The 21,463-nt window shown below is 56.4% G+C and overlaps 3 protein-coding genes across 6 annotated transcripts in view; 2 read left to right on the top strand and 1 right to left on the bottom strand.

The window, feature by feature from the left end:
- The window catches only part of ACHE (acetylcholinesterase (Yt blood group)), a 6,192-nt gene extending 474 nt beyond the window's left edge, over positions 1–5,718 (top strand). Inside the window, exons 2-5 of one of the 2 annotated variants that reach the window (XM_011943941.1) lie at positions 1,447–2,534; positions 2,881–3,365; positions 4,372–4,541; positions 5,374–5,718. In XM_011943941.1, the coding sequence (XP_011799331.1) occupies positions 1,467–2,534; positions 2,881–3,365; positions 4,372–4,541; positions 5,374–5,495 (1,845 nt within the window). In that variant the 5' untranslated portion in view covers positions 1,447–1,466 and the 3' untranslated portion in view covers positions 5,496–5,718. Of the gene's footprint in view, positions 1–924; positions 2,535–2,880; positions 3,366–4,371; positions 4,542–5,373 lie in introns of those variants that run through there. The other variant, XM_011943942.1, reaches the window with a different exon arrangement.
- A 255-nt stretch (positions 5,719–5,973) lies between these two features.
- Positions 5,974–6,963, top strand: UFSP1 (UFM1-specific peptidase 1 (non-functional)). Its single transcript, XM_011943940.1, has one exon. The coding sequence runs from the start codon at positions 6,415–6,417 to the stop codon at positions 6,841–6,843; it is 429 nt and encodes a 142-aa protein (XP_011799330.1). The 5' UTR covers positions 5,974–6,414; the 3' UTR covers positions 6,844–6,963.
- A 58-nt stretch (positions 6,964–7,021) lies between these two features.
- SRRT (serrate, RNA effector molecule) lies at positions 7,022–20,860 on the bottom strand. 3 transcript variants are annotated; one of them, XM_011943938.1, is made up of 20 exons: positions 20,505–20,860; positions 20,130–20,269; positions 14,266–14,394; positions 13,871–14,017; positions 13,430–13,618; positions 11,432–11,601; positions 11,129–11,313; positions 10,855–10,953; positions 10,653–10,770; positions 10,325–10,482; positions 9,933–9,994; positions 9,754–9,832; positions 9,257–9,445; positions 8,727–8,900; positions 8,495–8,648; positions 8,182–8,375; positions 7,828–7,984; positions 7,547–7,636; positions 7,307–7,433; positions 7,022–7,213 (listed from the first exon to the last, which is right to left on the bottom strand). In XM_011943938.1, exons 2-20 carry the CDS (start codon positions 20,249–20,251, stop codon positions 7,138–7,140), a joined length of 2,619 nt encoding a protein of 872 aa, XP_011799328.1. In that variant the 5' UTR covers positions 20,252–20,269; positions 20,505–20,860; the 3' UTR covers positions 7,022–7,137. The 3 variants fall into 3 exon arrangements, with proteins under 3 accessions (XP_011799328.1, XP_011799329.1, XP_011799327.1); XM_011943939.1 differs by having other exon boundaries at positions 10,325–10,479; XM_011943937.1 differs by lacking the exon at positions 20,505–20,860 and adding an exon at positions 20,389–20,486.
- Between the last annotated feature and the right edge of the window lie 603 nt (positions 20,861–21,463).

Below are 21,463 nucleotides of genomic sequence, written 5' to 3'. Positions count from 1 at the left end.
CCCAGCGCCGCCCTCCACTGCCCCGCACTCGTCCGGAACTCTTCCCCGGCCGCCTCACACTCACCGACGCCCACGCAGGAGCCCAAGCCCGCGGGGACGGCCGCCGCCTCTGCGCTCCGATTCCCGCGGGGACCCCCGAGCGCCCTTTCCCCGATCGCTCCCTAGTCCGGGGCCACTGGAAGACACCCCCTGATTGGGGCGGTACCCGAGCTGCGCAGGTTCCCGGCGCCGGGCTGGGCACCCCCATCCACAGGGCCACAAGCCCAGCGCCCCTGCGCAGCGCCCCGCAGAGGCCCCCTCCCAGGCCCAGGACGCCCCCTCCCGCGGAGACTCCATCTCTATTTTTTGGGAAGGGGAGGCTCAGCGGAAGCCCCGAGTTATAATTAGCGCCACTTGGGTTTCCTAGTTAATCTCCAGCAGCATCACCACCCCCAGCTCAGGACAGGGGGGGCTGGGCGAGGGGTGACCGGCGGGAGAGGGGGGAGTTCCCACCCAGGGAATTTTGATCCTTTGGCTGGAGATGCCGGAACCGTAACAGCTGCTGCCCCCAAAATAGCGCCCCCGCCCCTGCAGCCGGGGATCTCCGGAGCCCCGGGAACACAAGCGTCCCGGCTCGCCCTTCAGGCGGCTCTGCAAGGCCCTTTAGCCCCCAGTCCCCCACCCCAAGTTCCCGGCTCCCGGTTCCCGGCTCGGGGCGGGGAGCGCCGACCTTTTCTCGGTCTCTACTGCCCTCCGCCGGCGGCGGCGTGCACGGCAGCTTCAGACGGATGGGGGGCTCTCGAGTCCTGGGGGACACGGGCTGGTTAGCCTGTTTGCTGGGGCTGGGCTGGGAGCGTGCACAGCTGATAGGAACCCGCGGGCATCAGTGCTCGGTGCCAGACATTGGATGAGACGGGGCAGGGTTGGGTGGGGAGTGGACTAGGCAGGATTTGGGGGACCCCGGGACCTAAGGCTTCCACACCCTGAATGTCCAGCCCACCGTCCCCCAGGGCCCCGGGCCTGGCCAACGCAGGAGAGCGGGGCTGCGCCTTCAGGCCGCAGCAAGCTCCCCCAGCGGCGCCGCCCGTCCGTGAGGCCGCGCCCCTGTCGGGTGGCCTGTGCGTGGACTGAGGCCTCTGGTGCCCGCACTGCACGAGCTGGGCTCGGCCCAGTTCCGGGAAGAGGTGAGGGCGGTGGACCCCTGGGGGGTAGAGAGGGTGCTCCTCTCTGTTCCCTTCATTTGTCTGGATGTAAGTGTCTGCCTGATCTCTGTCCCCTCCTGCCTGATGGCCTGTGTCCTTGTCTCTGCCTGTCTCCTTCTCTCCCTCCCTGTCTCCCCTCATCTTTGCCAACCTGCCCCACCTCCTCTGCAGCTGAGCGATAACCCTTGGGCCGACCATGTCCTAATCTCCTCCCTCCTGGCTTCTCGACCGACCCTTCACCCTTTCCCTTTCTTTCTCCCAGCAGACACTGCCTGCCCTGCAGCCATGAGGCCCCCACAGTGTCCCCTGCACACGCCTTCCCTGGCTTCTCCACTCCTTCTCCTCCTTCTCTGGCTCCTGGGAGGAGGAGTGGGGGCTGAGGGCCGAGAGGATGCAGAGCTGCTGGTGACTGTGCGTGGGGGTCGGCTGCGGGGCATTCGTCTGAAGACCCCCGGGGGCCCCGTCTCTGCTTTCCTGGGCATCCCCTTTGCGGAGCCACCCATGGGACCTCGTCGATTTCTGCCACCGGAGCCCAAGCAGCCTTGGTCAGGGGTGGTAGATGCTACAACCTTCCAGAGTGTCTGCTACCAGTATGTGGACACCTTATACCCAGGTTTTGAGGGCACCGAGATGTGGAACCCCAACCGTGAGCTGAGCGAGGACTGCCTCTACCTCAACGTGTGGACACCATACCCCCGGCCTACATCCCCCACCCCTGTCCTCGTCTGGATCTATGGGGGTGGCTTCTACAGTGGGGCCTCCTCCTTAGACGTATATGATGGCCGCTTCTTGGTACAGGCCGAGAGGACTGTGCTGGTGTCCATGAACTACCGGGTGGGAGCCTTTGGCTTCCTGGCCCTGCCCGGGAGCCGAGAGGCCCCGGGCAATGTGGGTCTCCTGGATCAGAGGCTGGCCCTGCAGTGGGTGCAGGAGAACGTGGCAGCCTTTGGGGGGGACCCGACATCAGTGACGCTGTTTGGGGAGAGCGCGGGTGCTGCCTCAGTGGGCATGCATCTGCTGTCCCCGCCCAGCCGGGGTCTGTTCCACAGGGCCGTGCTGCAGAGCGGTGCCCCCAATGGACCCTGGGCCACAGTGGGCATGGGAGAGGCCCGCCGCAGGGCCACACAGCTGGCCCACCTTGTGGGCTGTCCCCCAGGCGGCACTGGTGGGAATGACACAGAGCTAGTAGCCTGCCTTCGGACACGACCAGCGCAGGTCCTGGTGAACCACGAATGGCATGTGCTGCCTCAAGAAAGCGTCTTCCGGTTCTCCTTCGTACCTGTGGTAGATGGAGACTTCCTCAGTGACACCCCAGAGGCCCTTATCAACGCGGGAGACTTCCATGGCCTGCAGGTAACTAGTGACTGGCGGGGGTGAAGCTGGCTCCTCTGGGTCCCAACAGTCCCTCCCCTCCCCACAGGGACCCAGGCATGAGAGCTTCTCTAGACCCATTCCCAGAAGTCCCAGAAGTCCTCCCTGAAGGCTCAGATCCCAGGGTGGTCGGCAGGGCAGACACGAAAGCCACCATGGGTCTATTTTCTGTTTCTCTGAGTCCCTCCCCCGATTTCGTCCTCTCTCTGTCCATGGTTCCAGGTCTGTAACTGTTCATCTCTCTGGCTCTTTGTCTGTCCATCTGTTTCTGTCTACTTGTCTGTCTGTGCCTGTCCCTCCATCCCACCCCCCTCTCCCTCACCCCCAGGTGCTGGTGGGTGTGGTGAAGGATGAGGGCTCATATTTTCTGGTTTACGGGGCCCCAGGCTTCAGCAAAGACAACGAGTCTCTCATCAGCCGGGCCGAGTTCCTGGCCGGGGTGCGGGTCGGGGTCCCCCAGGTAAGTGACCTGGCAGCCGAGGCTGTGGTCCTGCATTACACAGACTGGCTGCATCCCGAGGACCCGGCACGCCTGAGGGAGGCCCTGAGCGATGTGGTGGGCGACCACAATGTCGTGTGCCCCGTGGCCCAGCTGGCTGGGCGACTGGCTGCCCAGGGTGCCCGGGTCTACGCCTACGTCTTTGAACACCGTGCCTCCACGCTCTCCTGGCCCCTGTGGATGGGGGTGCCCCACGGCTACGAAATCGAGTTCATCTTTGGGATCCCCCTGGACCCCTCTCGAAACTACACCGCGGAGGAGAAAATCTTCGCCCAGCGACTGATGCGATACTGGGCCAACTTCGCCCGCACAGGGTCAGCAGTGCAGAGGGAGAGGAGGCTGGGGAGGACAGGAGTCAGGGGCGGGGAGACACACAAAAAGAGGCAGACACACAGAGACAGAAAGGATGGATAGGACAGGGGCAGGATAGGATAGCCAGAGAGGGACATGCTCACAAAGGAGATAAAAGGGGAGAGCAAAAGAAAGGAGACAGAGTAGGCAGAGGTGGTCTTGCAGAGGCAGACAGAGGCAAAGAAAAGTGAGGAAGAGACGAGATAGACACGGAGGGGGTGAGCCTCACCCCTGTAATCCCAGCCCTTTGGGAGGCCAAGGTGGGAGGATCCCTTGAGGCCAGGAGTTTGAGACCAGACTGGACAACATAACAAGACCCCGACTCTCGAAAAAAAAAAAAAATACAAAACTTAGCCAGGTATAGTGGCTCGTGCCTGTAGTCCCAGCTACTTGGGAAGCTGAGGCAGGAGGATTGCTTGAGCCTGGGAGGTTGAGGCTGCAGTGAGCTATGACAGTGCCACTGCACTCCAGCCTGAGCGACCCTATCTCTAGAAGAAAAAAAAAAAGACGGCAGACCAAGACAAAGCAGTTGGAGCTGGATTAAATCAAACCAGTGATGATTCACTAGCAGTGACACATTCTCTCACACACACACCTGTTTACCTGGATCAAGAAGAGGACAATGAAATCTAGCATCGGATGGTGGTTGTTAAAAAATGTGATGTTTGTAGACATAGGACCCGTCCTGGTTATTTAGGAAGGGCTTAAGACATCCTAGCCATTTTTTTAGTGGGAGAAACAAAGATGGAACAGAAAAGCTGAGGGAAACGGAGAGGAGACAGGGAGCATAGGCGGAAGGGAAGACCCCATGAGCGGGCACACGAGAAGGGAAAGAAGTGACTTGGTGGTGGGAGGGAGGGGACGGGCTCTCTGGGGCTCTCCGCAGAGCTGAAGAGTCCGGGTCCCGTGGGGTTGGGGGCCGCCTCCTCCCACTGCCCGTCTGGACTGAGCCTTCCCTTCCTTCCGCAGGGACCCCAATGAGCCCCGAGACCCCAAGGCCCCGCAATGGCCCCCGTACACGGCGGGGGCTCAGCAGTACGTGAGTCTGGACCTGCGGCCGCTGGAGGTGCGGCGGGGGCTGCGCGCCCAGGCCTGCGCCTTCTGGAACCGTTTCCTCCCCAAATTGCTCAGCGCCACCGGTACGCAGGGGCCAGCGGGCAGCGGCTGGGAGGAGGGGAGTGGGAGCTGGCCAGGTGTAACCCCTCTCTTCTCCCCCTAGCCTCGGAGGCTCCCAGCACCTGCCCAGGCTTCACCCATGGGGAGGCTGCTCCGAGGCCCGGCCTCCCCCTGCCCCTCCTCCTCCTCCACCAGCTTCTCCTCCTCCTCCTCTCCCACCTCCTGCGGCTGTCACCACGGCCTCTTCCCCTACGGCCACAGGGGCCCCTCCTCTAATGAGTGGTCGAACAGTGGGGAAGGGCCCCACTCAGGGATCTCAGACCCAGTGCCCCCTCCCTCCTCAAACCAAGAGACTCACACTGGACAGGGCAGGAGGAGGGGACTGTGCCTCCCACCCTTCTCAGGGACCCCCACGCCTTTGTTGTTTGAATGGAAATGGAAAAGCCAGTCTTCTTTTATAAAATTATCTTTTGGAACCTGAGCCTGACATTGGGGGGAAGAGGGAGGCCCTGGGCGGGGTAGCACCCCCCATTGGGCTATAACGGTCAACCATTTCTGTCTCTTCTTTTTCCCCCAACCTCCCCCCTCCTGTCCCCTCTGTCCCCCTGTCTTCCGGTCATTCTTTTCTCCTCCTCTCTCCTTCCTGCTGTCCTTCTCTGGCCCCGCCTCTGCCCTCATCCTCCCTCTCGTCTTTCGCACATTCTCCTGATCCTCTTGCCACCGTTCCACGTGGTCGCCTGCATTTCTCCGTGCGTCCTCCCTGCACTCATGCCCCCACCCACCCGCCCAAATGTCCGATCCCCGACCTTCTTCGTACCGTCCTCCCCCGCGCCTCGCCGGGCGCCCTGGCCACAGACACGCTCGACGAGGCGGAGCGCCAGTGGAAGGCCGAGTTCCACCGCTGGAGCTCCTACATGGTGCACTGGAAGAACCAGTTCGACCACTACAGCAAGCAGGATCGCTGCTCAGACCTGTGACCCCGGCGGGACCCCCAAGTCCCCCGCTCCGCCCGGCCTCCTAGCTGTATATATACTATTTATTTCAGGGCTGGGCTATAACACAGAGAAGCCCCAGACCCTGCCCATCCCCACTCCACCCCCGACGTCCCCCGGGGCTCCCGGTCCTCTGCATGTCTCGGACTGAGCTCCCTCCCTCGCGGTGCCTTCGCCCCTCTGGGCTGCCAATAAACTGTTACAGCCATGGGAGTGTGCGCAACTAGGGAGCTAGGGGTAGGGGCAGAACGCCGGAATCACGGGGGCCGAGTCTATGTAGCAGCGGGGCTGCAGGTCAAGAAACAGGCGAGCTCCGAGGCGGCCCCAAGGCGCCTGCTCATTCCAGCGAACGCCAGTCCCAGGCCCTGCCCCGCCGGGCGGAGCTCGCGCCTGCGCAATGAGGCCCGCGGGTCGGCAGGCTGGCACGGCAGAGGGGCGGAGGGACGGAGCGCGGCAGAGCATTGTGGGAGCACCTGGATCGATGCCGCTAGGTGGTTGCCGCTTGCTGCCTGCGGTGATCAACGAGGCCCGGGGAGCGCTTCCCCAGCCTGCGCGCCAGTCCTGCGGCAGCTGACCAAAGACCCGGAGCCGAAAGGAAGTGTTGGGGCCTGAGGTCGCTCCGCGCCGCTAGGAAGACCCTGTGCCTGGCCTGGGACCTCCGCTCCCGCCCACCGCCCTGGAGCTGCTGAGGGACGTCCACGTGGGCCTGCCTCCGCCGAGCCGCGGCCCTGCCCTCCTGGCGCTGCTCTCGGGCCACTACCTCTACTACCACTACGGCTGCGATGGCCTAGACGACCGCGGTTGGGGCTGCGGCTACCGCACTCTGCAGACGCTGTGCTCGTGGCCGGAGGGCCAGCCCGCAGGCGTACCCGGCCTGGCCGCCGTGCAGGCGGCCCTGGAGGACATGGGCGACAAGCCCCCCGGCTTCCGGGGCTCCCAGGACTGGATCGGCTGCGTGGAGGCCAGCCTCTGCCTCGCTCACTTCGGAGGGCCCCAGGGGCGCCTCTGCCACCTACCCCGGGGAGCGGGGCTGCACGGGGAGCTGGAGAGGCTTTACTCCCACTTCGCAGGGGGCGGAGGCCCAGTCATGGTTGGGGGGGACGCGGATGCCAGGTCTAAGGCCTTGCTGGGAATCTGCATCGGGTCAGGCACGGAAGCCTACGTCCTGGTATTGGACCCTCACTACTGGGGCGCTCCAAAAAGCCCCAGTGAACTACAAGCTGCTGGGTGGGTGGGCTGGCAAGAGGTGAGTGCAGCCTTTGACCCCAACTCCTTCTACAACCTGTGCTTGACCAGCCTTAGCTCCGAACAGCAGCAGCACACCTTGGACTGAGGGCAAAGTTACAGAACTGAGATTCTCGGGTCCCAGACACGCACCTTTGTACCTCCCACTGGTGTCCCTGCAGAGCCTGGCGCTTTTGACATCGATAATAAAAGTGGCAGGGCTGAGCAACACCTCAGGAGTTACTGTGGAAGGATGGGGGAAGTATGTAACACACGAGAGTCAGGAACCCTGTGGAAGTGCTTTTATTGGCAGTAAGGCTGATTGTACAAAAAATTCTCAGAGCTGGATGGGACAAGGTAGTCACGAGTATGGATGATACAGGAGTCAGGAACGGTGGACGGCTCAAAAGAAATCAACATCGTCTGGGGCATCCAGGTCCCGATATTCCACAATGGCCCTTGGGTCTCCACGAACCATCCTGTGAGATGAGAGGTAAAGGATGACAGCTGGGGGCTCCCAAAAGGGAGTTTGCAGGCAGCAACAAAGCTTGGGTGTCTGCCCTCCTCCTTACCTGTTGCGAGGTTTCCCAGGATAACCTCCCTGGCCTCGGAAGGCATCGTAGTTCCCTCGACCAGCACCGTATGGGGCATGGGGGTATGGAGGGCCTCCTGTGGGGACTGCAGGGCGGACAGCACCAGCTATGACAGAGATTAGTGTTGAGTTGCAAAACTAGGTCCTCAACTCCATCCTCTGTTTCCTTCTCCCAATGCCACACGCTCACCAAGCCCCTTCATCCCCCTCCTGTACTTACCTCCGTAGCCCAAGATCGGGGGCCGGGGCTGACCGTAGGGCATCAGGCCCTGGGGAGTCTGGTGTGGGTAGGGGAGTCCCGGGGTCAAACCTGGGGGGAGTACAACACGGACAGGGACATGAATTACTGCGGGGGCGGGAGGGGGATGGGTACAATTGACTTCTAGGGCTATGGCCTGAGGATGGGGCAGAAACTTCTCGGGGTGACATGTTAAAGAGAAACGGGAGTCCCTGGGTAATCAAGGGAGAAGGGATATGCGACCTTCATAGATCGTATCTTACTCTGGGCAGGGCCAGGTGGTTGGGCTGGCTTGATCTCAGGCAGAGCTGGGCGCTTGGCATCAGTGAGGAAGTTGTTAAAAAACGCCACCTCCTTTTTCACTTCCTCAATTTTCTCTGCATGCTTGTTGAAGATATGTTTGCGCACAAACTCAGGACCCTGGGTGGAGAGAGGAGAGGGGTCAGGACAGCCAGGTAATGGTTGCCTCGCTCCCAGGCCCGACCTGGAAGGATTTCCAGCTCCCATCTGCCAGTCCAGTGAGTAGTTCCCCCACCCCTGCCCAGGCCTTTAGGGGGCTTCCTGTCTCAACTCCACCTCCCACCACCATAGCACGGCCATTCTCCAACATCCCAGACCTTGAATTTCTTGCCACTGAGAGGACACAGCCACTTATCCTTGCCCAGTTCCTGCGTGTTGGAGGTGACGAACTTCTCCACTTCCTGCTCTGGGTCTTTGCGCCCCATCTTCTGGGCCTCTTCCTCTGAGAGCGACTCTCGCACACTCAGCAACGGCGTGAGCTTCTCCTCAAACGTCTTCTGCCACTCCAGCACTGTGGTTTGGGAACAGAGGAAGGAAGGTTGGGAAGGGAGCCAGAAGGAAGGATGGTGGCAAGGGTCTGGAGGAGTGAGGCCAGGGGCAGCCAGCGACAAAGGGGAACCTGGAGCTCACCTTCCCCGTGACTGATGCGGTTGGGTGGCATGGGCCCCCGAACGTGGATGATGCCACAGCGATTGGGCATCTCGTCCTCGTTGGGGTACTCACAGGTGTTGTAATAATCCAAGGAATGCACAATGCGCAGGTAAAGGAGGAGCTTGTCCAAGACCTAAGGGAAGTGAGTGTGAGTGCTCAGCTCCTGCCCTCACCACCTGAGCCCCCACGTGCCCCGCGCTGCCAGTGGCACCTTGATCAACTTCTCATCCCGCTCCACGTTGATCTCTGCCGGGTTCCCTTCCTTAGGAGGCTCCTCAGGAGGGGCGCCCCCGCTGCTCCCCAGCAGCTCCTCCTCCTCGGCGCTCACTTCCTCGATCAGGTAGTCGGTGATATTCTTCAAGATCGGGTTTTGTGAGGGCAGGCTCTGGTGGGAGGAAGACAGGCAAGTAAGGCAGAGAAAGACCTTCAGGGGAGGTAACCTGAGACCTTCCACAAGTGAAAGAGCGAGGGAACAAGAGTTCACTGGACATAACTGGCGCCTTTTGCCCCCTTGAGATTTGTCTTCATTTTAGCTTTTGTTCCACCCCAGCCAGAAATGATCACTAGCATTCCCCCGTTCTGCTGGAAGCTGGAGAAGGTGCTACCCACACAGAAAGGGACAAATGAGTGAGCAGGCGAGTGGGTGCAAGGGCTTAAAGCTACAGATAGGTGCAGTCAGAAGTGCCCACAGCAGAGGCACCATCAGCTGCTTCTGACAAAGTCCTTTGGGGAGTCACTGACCGTTGGCAGGGGAGGCGTCCCTGGTTCCGAGGCCCAAAGCTGGGTCCTGTCGTCCAGCGTGTGGATCAGCTTGGCCGCCAGCTTGATGTCATTGCGCACAATCTGCTTGTGCTGGGTGATGCCATTGATATTGCGAACGCGCCGGGTCAGGTCCCTGTTCACACCAGGGCTCAGCTCACACTCCCGGAGCTGGAGGGCAGACGTCATTGGAAGCTTATCCCACCTACCCCACTTGCCGGAGAAGTAGCAGCTCTAAGACCCTCCCCTCTTGAGCACCAGCGATTGATCAGACTGCGAGCTCCCTGGGGACGCGGACCACATAGGTCCTGTCCATGGTAACAGCCCTAGAGCCTTGCCCAGAGACAATGTAGGCAGACAAAACGGTCAAAGAGGATGCAGAACAACCAGACTATCAGACAAACAAAGTCATGCACAGGTCCTGTGGGGCACAGAGAGCCTCCCTTCCTCTTCCCCACAGTCCCACCCCCAGCACTCACTCGGATGTTCTGCAGGTTCCAACAGATCTCTTTAATGTTAACACTGCGGTCGAAGGTCACCCAGCCACGACGGAAAAACCTACACAAGAAAGAAAATGTTAGCACAGTCAAGCAAGAGAATTGATGTTGGCCATTAACATTCCCCTGCACTTTTCCCTCCAACGCACCAAGTTACTCACCTCCTCTCTGGCTGGGGCTCTGAGAGCGCCACCCGCATAAAGCCTGGGTACCTTTTACAAAGCTGCAAGAAGCAGAAAACCAGCCCCATGTAGTGACTCAAGGATTCATTCGCTTCTTCCTCCAATCCCCCATTGTCCTCAGAACCCTAGGACTAACTGCTCTGTCACTCTTCCCATCCTTGGGCAGGGAAAAACCACTAAAGGGCTTCAGAACACCAGCACCTGAAAGCCAATGGCGCGATCAGGACTAGTCCTCAGAGGCCATGGGCCCTGGGGAACGGGCCTCCCTAGCAGGTGAAAGGGGGCATCTGTCACAGGCAGGGCCCCATTGCCTTCCTTCTGCCCTCCACTTCTCCATCGGCCCTGCCCCGACTCCATGGGTCCCCACTCACGGAGATGATCTCAGCCCGGGAGATGTTGGGCGCAATGTTGCGCATGAAGAGGGAGCAGGTCTTATGCAGCGGCCGCGGCTTGCACTCCAGCCCAGCGGCATCCTTGGGCTTCTCCCATTCTTCTTCCTTGGGCTTCTCCTTCTCCTTGAGCGCTTCTTCTGGGCAGGAACGGGTAGGAAGGAGTTGGTGTGTTTTTACTACTGATTTTGGTGGGGAGGATAGAGAAGCTTTCCCCTAAAAGCCACCCTCCCTCCCACATCAACGTCACCAACCTCTCACCTCCCCACCCGCATTAGAATGCACTTTAGAAGCAGAAAAGAAACCCTACCGGCCTCCTCCTTCTCCTCCTCAGCCTGGCCGCTCTCTGACTCTGACTCGGACTCCGACACACTGCCCTCATCAAAGCTGTCGTCCCCGCTGTGCTTCCGGTTCCGCTTCTTGCTACTCTGAGCAAGCCACAGCAGAGGGGACAAGTCAGTGTGCCAGGACCCCAGCAACGACGCTCTGACCCCAGGCCATAGACACCTCACCTTTTTGGCTTCTTTCTCAGAGTCTTCTTTCTTCTCTTCCTTGTCCCCATCACCCTCCAACTTCTTTGTTTTGTCATCATTAGAACTGTCATTCTCGGACTATGGGAAGAGACAACCACTGGGGATGTCAAACTTCCCTTTCCACCTTTATCAGAGGGCCCCCACCCCAACAGCTGAGGCCACAGGTTCATTTTCCCCACCCCTCCCAGAACACAGCCCCCCACTTGTAGCTCCTTTGGACCCCGAGGCAGCACTAGAGGCCCTGCGCTCGGACCTGCTTGCCGTCTTCCTTCTTCTCGTCCTTGTCATTTGTTTTACGCTCTCCATCCCCAAGGCCTGCTCCAGCCCGTCCTTCCTCTTTCTTGCCAGGCTCCCCAGGCTTTCCTGCCTGCTCCTCCTCCTCCTCCTGCTCCAGGATGCGGAGATCATTCTCTGTGCCTCCTTCCATCTTAATCACAGCTACCAACAAAGGGAACAGAGTTCACAACCCCAGGGCCCTGGCTCCTGTCAACCCACGTCTACCTGGTCCCCAGATACACCCACCCCAGATGACTGCCACCCCTCCAAATCCACACACCTGCATCCAGCATCTTGACGATGGCATCAGCTTTGTCTATGTCCAGGAGAAGGTTATCAAACCAGCCAGTCTCCATGAGGGACAGGAAGACCCTCAGACGGTTTTGCAGGCCCCCCCGGGCCTCCTGCCGACGCTTCCCCACCTCATCTGGGTGGTACTTAGACCGAAACCTGGGAATGAAGCGGGGGAGGGAAAGACAAAACAATTACTGGAAGCCAAAGCCAGGATGTGGGAAGGGGCCCAGGAAAGACAGGGCATAGCCCCCATCCTCTCACACCCACAAAAGGTCATCAAAACAGAGAGATTAGGGGATAGGGGTGCACTAGAACCTCCCAACACCCCAAAAGGAACCAGAAGCTGTGCTCTGAGAAGATCTGGGGGAAAACCAGGAACTAAGAGCTCTGGATTTGGGAAAACCAATGACTACAGGGGGACGCCAGGGTTGGAGAGGCAGATTTACCACTTTAAGTCTCTGGGAAACGCTAACTAGTCAAAAGGTGTCATTTCCCAAAGCTTCAGAGAGGAAGGCTCAGGAAATAGCAGGCCCTGAAGAACCTCCCTCTCCTCACCAACCCCAAACTGCAGTCATTCAAAAACTGCTCCCGCCAACTCCCTCCACCCCGAGGTGGAAGACAGAGGGGGCCAGATAGCAAAAGCCCAGAGGCAGGGCACCTTTCTCCACCCGAGGGAAGATAAGCAAGACGGTGAAGGGACAGAAAAGACCGAAGGGAGAGACTGGAGTGCCCTTTAGAGCCTCAGGTCCTGCCCACAGGGGAGAGAGAGGAGAGGGCTGGAAGGTTAGGGAGGAAAAGAAAAATAAAACATTTCAAATAGGACCTCAGGGGGAAAACAGAAGAAATGAGGAGTATGAGGAAAAGGGGAAAGGGAGGAAAGGGGAGAGTGTGAGAAGGTCCCAGAAACCAAAACAAAGGGAAAAACTAAAGAGAGAGAAACTGAAAAAACCAACAGGGCGAAAGGCAGTGTTAGGCAGGGAGCAAGAACAGGGACAGAGAAGAATGAAAGTGCGTGAGAGATTAGGACAAAGACACAGAGCAATTTGAGAGGGGACAGCGAAGACAGAACAGAACCACGAGTGGGGCGGAGGAGGAAAGGAAAGCCGCAGGCATCACCTCCAGGATCTTTACCTTGGCCGCTTGGTCAAACAGAGCTCAAGATTTAACTAGCGGCGCCCAGGGCCCATGCTGGCTGGTGGGCCACCGGCTGGCTCCTGGCTGGGCGCCCGGCCGAGATGCCCTGCCCCGCGGGACTCCGCAGTGGGGCCTGACTGGCTAGCTGCCTGAGCAATCACATTCAGCTAAACCGCTGCATTGTGCACAGCAGTGCCCTGCCTGTCTGCCTGGCCGGGGCCGCGCAGCTCAGCCCAGGGGCTCATGTATGGGCTGGGTATGGTGGGGGTGGAGGTGGGTTTGCTCCGAGCTCCGTCGATGAGCGGGTGTAGTTCCCAGTTCTGGCTCTTTTCAAGGAGGAGGAGCAGAAAGAGGATGAGGAGGAGGAGGAGCAGGAAGGGGGGAAAAGATGGTTGATTAAAATTAAAACATCCACAAAAGGAAAAAAAATTAAAATTCTTTTTCTGTCAAACGACCCTGAGATCTTTGCTTTTCCTGTCTGGATTCACTCGTCGCTTTAGGAGGACGCCACAGCCACACGGGGTCCTGGTGATCAGGGATGACAATGACCCAACACCAGCAAGTGGGAAGCGGCCTGTTTGCTGCCCCAAGGGGCCAGGTGGCTCTGGCCTGCTGCCTGGAGATGTCCCACTCTCTGAGGACAGCAGGACAGGAGATAGGGCAGGGTGGGGGCCGTGGCAATCGCTGAAGTGAGGGGGAGACCCCATCAGCCAATGCTGTCATACTTCCCGACCCCCGCCCCCAGAAAGTTCCAGACAGGGGAAACTGGGAAGAGGACAGGGCCGCGGCTCCACCAGCGGGGCCAGGGGGACATGCCAGGGCAGAGGTCCAGGGAAGCAGGGGCACTCACCACTCCTCATCTTTGTGCGCCAGGAAGAAATCCTGCATCTGCTGCCTCCGGAAATCCAGCTTATAGTCATTATAGCGCTTGACGGCCTCTGTCTCATCCACCGAGTCATCCAGGGAGAGGAGAAACTCCTTGAAGGTCTTCATCACAGGCGGCGGCACACCCAGGTCGATCTCTGCGATGCTGCCCAGCCTGGAGGGGACCCCGGTCAGAAAGGCTTGGTTGTTGGGGAAGGGTTGGAGGCTACGGGGGCCAAAGTAGCTAGGTGCCCCCCCTCCTTTGCCCACCATGGGCATCACCCCAAACCCCAACAGCTACTACCCCCATCCCAGGGACATGTCTCTGTGGGCCTGGCCCACTCCCTGGCTTCAGCCATGGCCTTCAGCAACCCCATCCATCCCCCAGGCCTACCAACCCCCTTCTCCCGAAAAGCCCGGCCCTTACCTGGCCTGGATAGGCAGGACATGGTGCTGCATGATGTGGACGTCGGGGTGGCCCCAGGGCTGAGGGGGGCCATAAGTTGGGCCTCCACCCCCGCCAGCATAGGGCATCTCATAGCCACTGTGGTATGGGTCAGAGCTGTGCTCATCCCTGAGGGTGGAGGACACAAAAGTAAGGCAGAGAAGGGAGTCACCTCCCCAGAGCATGAAGGAGGACAGACAGACAGGGGTACACACAGCATGGTCTCCCAGACAAGGGTTTCAAGGGACAAAGAAACGATGGGTGATGGGAAGTTGAGAAAAGGAAATGACAAAGACTTAGGCACAGATGAGGGGAGAAAGGGGAGGCCCAGGTGGAACTGAGGCAAAGGGGAGGAGAGGGAAACCGCTCCATCTCACCAGTCTCGCCTCATGCGCTTCTGTGGCGGGCTGAGTTCATGGCGAGGTGGCGAGAAGCGCTCTCGCCGATTCCGGTCATAGTCCCGATATTCACCCCGACTACGGCGCTCACGGCCACGGTCCCACTCTCTAGAGGTAAGAACAAGTAACAAAAATTAAAGGCCGGGCACGGTGGCTCATGCCTGTAATCCAAGCACTTTGAGAGGCCAAGGCAGAAGATCACTTGAAGCCAGTTCAAGACCAACCTGGGCAATAGTGAGACCCCATCCCTATAAAAAAATTTTTATTTTTTAAAAAGGTAACAATAATTAAAGATACAGCTGGATATGCCACAGCCACACTCTTAAACAGGCCCTTCTTACACCCTGAGATACCAGACTAAAAACCCTACAATTATAAAACTTCACTCCTTTTTTTTTTTTTTTTTTTTTTTGAGATGGAGTCTCGCTCTGTCGCCCAGGCTGGAGTGCAGTGGCCGGATCTCGGTTCACTGCAAGCTACGCCTCCCGAGTTTACGCCATTCTCCTGCCTCAGCCTCCCGAGTAGCTGGGACTACAGGTGCCCGCCACCTCGCCCGGCTAGATTTTTGTATTTTTTAGTAGAGACGGGGTTTCACCGTGTTAGCCAGGATGGTGTTGATCTTCTGACCTCGTGATCCGCCCGTCTCGGCCTACCAAAATGCTGGGATTACAGGCTTGAGCCACCGCGCCCGGCCGCAAAACTTCACTCCTAACAGAAAAAGATTTTTCTCTAGTCGGGGCAAGCCACTGCACTCCAGCCTTGGCAACAGAGACCCTGTCTCAAAACAAAACAAAACAAATATTCTTGTCTAACTCCATGAGTTCAGCCAGTACCCAAGAACTGATGGTTCTCCAACTGTTCTCTCAGCCTGGCCTTCCGCCTGAGCTCCAGACCCACACGAATCACCCCTGCTACAGGCCCGGTCACGGGCAGGAGGTCGGGGCTGCGGCAGGCTTCGATTGCACCAGTGCATTCAGCCCGGGTGACAGAGGGAGACCCTGTCTCTAAAAATAAAAAGAACTTTCTTAAAATCATCCCCCACTAGAAGTCCATCACCCCCTCAAATTCAACCTGTCAGAATCAAGCCTATTTGGCCGGGGACGGTGGCTCACGCCTGTAATCCCAGCACTTTGGGAGGCCAAGACAGGTGGATCACAAGGTCAGGAGATCAAGACCATCCTGGCTAACACAGTGAAACTCAGTCTCTACTAAAAATACAAAAAAAAATTAGCCGGTTGTGGTGGCAGGCGCCCTTAGTCCCATCTACTCAGGAGGCTGAGGCAGGAGAATGGCGTGAACCTGGGAGGCGGAGCTTGCAGTGAGCCGAGATCGCACCACTGCACTCCAGCCTGAGCAACAGAGCAAGACTCTGTCCCCCCCCAAAAAAAAAAACAACCAGAATCAAGCCTATTCATCCCACCATTATGGGCCCAAATGTCTTTTCCTCCCCCCGCTCCCCACTCTGCTGTAACAGAACAGCATCTCTCCCCAGCTGTCATTCACTACCCTCACCACTAATTACTGCTCCTGCTAATCCTCTGCCTCAAAGCCTATCAAAGCTGTCCCACATTCTGCCATCCCCACACAACCTGTCCTAGTCCTTGTCCTTGTCCAGTGTGGCTCCTGCAGCCCTGGCTGCCCACCTGCTTCTGGTCTCTCGCTTCTGTCTCCCCACTGGCAGGCGGACCTTCCTCAAACACAAGTCTCATACATCACACCCTTACTTCAATGCCAGTAAGCAACACTGTTGTTTTAACTTGGGCTCCTGGCTGTCACTCCAGCCTCTCGACCAGTGACCAGCCTCTCGACCAGTGACCAGCCTCCCCACCAGTCACCAGCCTCCCCCATCCTCATCTTCTTCTTCTTCTTCTTCTTCTTCTTCTTCTTCTTTGGAGATAGTCTCACTCTGTCGCTCAGGCTGGAGTGCAGTAGCGCAATCTCACTCTCGCCTCTGCTCCTCTGCCTCCTGGGCTCAAGCAATTCTCCTGCCTCGGCCCCTTAATACTCTTAAAAATGACTGAGGACATCAAAGAGTTTCTGCTTATGTGGGTTACATCTATCAATACTTACTATATTCAAAATTAAAACAAAATGTTCCAAAACCTTCATTTTTAAATTACACAGTAAGATGAAATAGATCACGTTTTTATGAAAAGTGATTATTTTCCAGAAAAATTCTGGTGAGAAAAAGTGGCATTGTTTTTACATTGTCACCAATCTCTCCAAGTTCTGGCTTTGTAGAGGATAGCTTCTACACTGAATCTGTTGAGATATTCTATTCTATTTGAAAAATGAGGCAGGCTGGGCATGGTGCTCACATCTGTAGTGAATGCTAGCACTTTGGAAGGCCAAACCAGGTGGATTGCCTGAGCCCAGGAGTTCAAGACCAGGCTGGGGCAACACGGTGAAACCACCTTTCTACTAAAAATACAGAAATTAGCTGGCTGGCTAGAAGTGGTGGCTCACACCTGTAATCCCAGCACTCTGGGAGGCCAAAGCGGGCAGATCACTTGAGGTCAGAAGTTTGAGACCAGCCTGGCCAACATGGCAAAACCCTGTCTCTGCTAAATACACAAAAATTAGCCAGTCATGGTGGTAGGCACCTGTAATCTCAACTACTTGGGAGGCTAAGGTGAGAGAATCGCTTGAACCTGGGAGGCGGAGGTTGCAGTGAGCCCAGATCATGCCACTCTATACTCCAGGCTGGGCAACAGAGTGAGACTCCATCTCAAAAAAAAAAAAAAGAGAGAAAGAAAAAAAAATTAGCTGGATGTGGTGGCATACACTTGTAGTCCCAACTAATCAGGAGGCTGAGATGGGAGGATCACCTGAGCCTGGGGAAGTCAAGGCTGCAGTGACCCATGGCCATGACTGTGCCACTGCACTCCAACCTGGGCAACAGAGTAACACCCCATTTAAAAAAAAAAAAAAAAAAAAACAGAAAATCAGGCCTCACACTAATAAGGAGTTGAAAAAGCCTTTTCAGATTAACTGTAGACATTCATTTTGGATACTACCCAAAATTCAACAAGAAATAGGTTCTTTTTTTTTTTTCTTTTCTTTATGCTACCTTGTCCAAGACGGAAGTAGTTTCTCACAGGCTAGTTAGAACCTTCAATCTGAAATAGTATCAGTGAATATTTCTTTCTCTGCTACATTAAAATGCACTCTTCTATCTTGCCCTTTGAATGGACTTTGATACGTCTCACACAATATCAAAATGTATGCATCAGCATCACTGCCTATCTCACCAAAAAAGTCTTTACTTAATGGGAAGCTATCAAGCTCACATTAGCAGATAGAAGTTTTCCAAAATTTTAATTTCCTTTTTTTTTTTAGACAGGGTATCTCTCTGTTGCCCAAGCTGGAGTGCAGTGGTGCAATCAAGGCTCACTCCCACCCAGGCCTCCCAGGCTCAAGCCATCCTCCCGCCTCAGCCTCCTGAGTAGCTGGGACTGCAGGCATGTGCCACCACTCCCAGCTAATTTTTGTATTTTTTTGTACCGACAGGTTTCACCACATTGTCCAGGTTGTTCTCAAATTCCTGGGCTCAAGCAATCTACCCACCTTCTCCTCCCAAAGTGTTGGGATTACAGGCATGAGCCACTGCGTCGGCCCAAAATTTTAATTTTCACTGGAAAGTTTTACTTCATCACTGGCAACAAATACTGACAGCTTACACTAAAGTAACAGGTTCTCAGTTCATTTTCAAGATGTCTGCCAAATACCCAAGTATGAACAATCACTGTTTGTCATTCATTCAAGTAAAAATAACATCCCATGGAAAAAAGCTGTTAGTTCAGCTCACTCAATCACATGCATACTCTTGCTCAAGACAACTAATGCAGGCCTGTAATCCTAGCACTTTGAGAGGCCGAAGCAGGTGGATCACTTGAGGTCAGGAGTCCCAGCTACTCGGGAGGCTGAGGCAGGAGAATCGCTTGAACCCAGGAGGTGGAGGCTGCAGTGACCTGAGACTGCACCACTGCACCCCAGCCTGGGCAACACAGAGACATTTTAGGTTGAAAACAAAGACATACAGTCAAGAGTCCAATTTAATCAAATTAAATGTTTTACTCTTTCATCAAGAACCATTGATGGAACTGGCCTTTTTTTTGAGACGTAGTCTTGCTCTGTCGCCAGGCGGGAGTGCAGTGGTGCGATCTCGGCTCACTGCAACCTCTGCCTCCCAGGTTCAAGTGATTCTCCTGTCTCAGCCTCCCAAGTAGCTGGGACTACATGTGCGTACCACCGTGCCTGGCTAACTTTTTCTATTTTTAGTAGAGATGGGGTTTCACCATGTTGGCCAGGATGGTCTCGATCTCTTGACCTCATGATCTGCCCGTCTTGGCCTCCCAAAGTACTGGAATTACAGGTGTAAGCCACCACGCCCAGCCAGCTTTTTTTTTTTTTTTTTTAAACTCTTTGCTGTCACTGCCTTGATGTTTGCTAAAGCATCAGCAGTTTTACCCACCACTGCTATGGCACCATCAGTGGAAATAGCAATAATATGTAAACATTACCACAAAAAATAATTTTAGCCTCGGAGACTCCCTATGGTCTGCGGATATCCTGAGAAACAGGACTCTAACCAAACTAGAATACGCTAAAAGCACACATTATGTCCACAACTCCAAGCTGTTCGTGTCACTCGTGTCTGGGGAATTCCCACTTATCTTTCTAAGTCTAGCTAAGTGTCACTTTCCAGTGGGTCCCTGACACACCACCTCCAGCACCGCTCCCCTCCTTTAGAGACCTGTTCCCTTAATGCTTACCCTCTTTATAACTTCCACTATGTATACTCATTTACAGAATACATCCATGGCCATTCTGAACCCCCCAGGCCAAACCCACGCTGTAACATCCTAAGGTCAATAACCACATCTTATAATCAATTAATCCAATCAGCACCACCCCATGAACTCTGAGATTTTAGGCAAAACAGTGACAAGAAACCTAATCATACATTGTCAGGGAAATAGTCTGACAACCTCTCCAGTCAGATCAACTCTATATTACTATTTTACTGAAGCAATCTTCCTAAAACATAATTTACAACCTGGGCAAGAGAGCAAGACTCTGTCTCTACAAAAAATAATTTTAGACCAAGTACTGTGGCTCACGCCTATAATCCCAGCACTTTGGGAGGCTTAGCCGGGTGAATCACCTGAAGTCAGGAGTTCAAAACCAGCCTGGCCAACAAGGTGAAATCCCGTCTCTACTAAAAATACAAAAATTAGCCAGGCATGGTGGCGGGTGCCTGCAATCCCAGCTACTCGGGAGGCTGAGGCAGGAAAATTACTTGAACCCCAGAGGCGGAGGATGCAGTGAACCAAGATTGCGCCACTGCACTCCAGGCTAGGCGACAGAGCGAGACTCTGTCTCGAAATAATAACAATAATAATTTTTAAAAGTTAGCCGGGCGTGATGGCCTCTCCCTGTACTCTCAACTTCTCAGGAGGCTGAGGCAGGAGGATCCGTTGAGCCCAGGAGGTGGAAGCTGCTATGACTGCACCAATGCACTCCAGCCAGGGCAGAACAAGACCCCATCTCCATAACAAAACAAAAAGAAAGCAAAAAAGCACGTTTTTCGTGCATGTATAAACAGGACTTCTTCATTCTCAAACTCTTAGCTCTATTGCTCTGATCTGCAGAGAATTTCAAAAACCAAGCCACACAGCTAGTTAACTTGGCCAACAACAAATAGGCTGAACAACAGCAAACGATCCAATGAGCCATTTCATAAGGTTTGCCCTCATAAAAATTACAAGGGGGAAAAAGAAAAGCGACGCGGGTAGAGTGAAACGGCATTAAATGCGGACAAGAAGTTAAAAACGGCTCACCTGTCATTCCAATCGTCCCCTCGACGTCTTTCATCTCTCTCGCGGGAACGGTCGTAGTCGCTGCGCTCTCTTCTGAACTTGTCTCTGCGCCTTCGATCGTACTCGTCATCACTGTCACCCATGGCGCGGTCTGAGGGGGCCTGGGGACCGGGGAGGGGCGGTCAGGGTGGTGCAAAAGGACAAGCGGAGGAAGAGATCGTCCCTCGTGGGCACCTCGCCTGCTTCCCTCCCGCCAAGGCCAGCCCTCCGCGGCCCCCACCATCCTGGGCCTGAGGACGCGGCTCCAACGCTTCCACTCGCCCCGAGGGTCTCCCTGCACGCCCCCGGTTCCTCTCCCGCCCCAGCGGGGACCCCCAGGCTCCTCCCCTCCCCCACCTGGGAGCGGCCGCGGCCGCTGGACTCGCGCTCGGACGGGCTGGATTTCAGGGCGACCTGGGCCGCGGGCGCCCGACGAGGACGACGAGGAGGGCGAGACGAAGACGGAGCTCTTTGTTACAGGGCCGAAGAGAGGGGAACAAAAGTGGGACAACCAAGGATGGGCGGTAGCGAGCGCAGCCCGCGCTGCGCCTGCGTCACCTACGCCTTAGAGGCACAAAGCTCCCCCCTCGCGGCCCGAACTGGAACTAACGAACCAAGAGCGATGGGCGGGGAAAGCAGGGCGTGACGGGAAGGGGCTGGGTTCTCGCAAGTCTCGCGCGGTTTTTCGAGACGAGAACGGCTCGAGTTTTAGGAACTACGGGAACTCGGCTGGGCCAAGCGCGGCCTCGGGGGGCGAAGGAGCCCTCTGGGCGCGAAGGGAGAGCTTCCGAGGGCCAAAGTCGAGGATCGCGCGACCCCGGATGTGTGGGGGGGTCTGAGCCAGTTCTCATCCAGCCATGTTCCCCCTACGGGCCTCCTGACCTCACCGGGGGTGGTTTCGTCCTCTCCTCGGGCAGGACGTGGACTTGGGAAGCGCGTTTAGGGCATGGAAGATGGAAGCAACCATTTTAAAGCATCGTCTCCCACCATTTTCTGCTCCAAATATCCAGCCAAAATTGGGTGCCACAGTGCGTACTAAATGCAAAGTCCGCCATTCCTGACCTTCCTTGACAAAGACGCCCCATCTTTAAGTAAAATTGGTAGATCTCAGTTTTAACCCCACTCAGTACTTGGATGATATAGGCTGTAAGTTAAGGCCCGAAACAGAGTATGGACCGCCCACATTCAGTGGACTGCCACCCCCCGGAGTAATACCAAGGCCCCTCTCAGAATTGAGTGTGAGACCTAATAGGAAGGCCAGCTGAGGCGACTCACGCCTGCAGTCCCAGCGCTTTGGGAGGCCGAGGTGGGAGGAT

This window comes from Colobus angolensis, unplaced genomic scaffold, assembly GCF_000951035.1.
Source record: "Colobus angolensis palliatus isolate OR3802 unplaced genomic scaffold, Cang.pa_1.0 Scaffold222, whole genome shotgun sequence".
Taxonomy (NCBI): Eukaryota; Metazoa; Chordata; class Mammalia; order Primates; family Cercopithecidae; genus Colobus; species Colobus angolensis.
Note: the sequence above shows the minus strand (reverse complement) of the source record. Positions and strands in the feature narration are given on the sequence as shown.

Bases quoted from the DNA above. Each gene is read 5' to 3' on its own strand.
- UFSP1 (XM_011943940.1), top strand. From the start codon at position 6,415: ATGGGCGACAAGCCCCCCGGCTTCCGGGGCTCCCAGGACTGGATCGGC.
- SRRT (XM_011943937.1), bottom strand. The intron at 11,314-11,431 runs GTGTGTGGATTT...CTTTGTTGGTAG, and splicing joins CGTCAAGATGCTGGATGCAG to CTGTGATTAAGATGGAAGGA. The intron at 8,376-8,494 runs GTGAGCTCCAGG...CCCAAACCACAG, and splicing joins CCGCATCAGTCACGGGGAAG to TGCTGGAGTGGCAGAAGACG.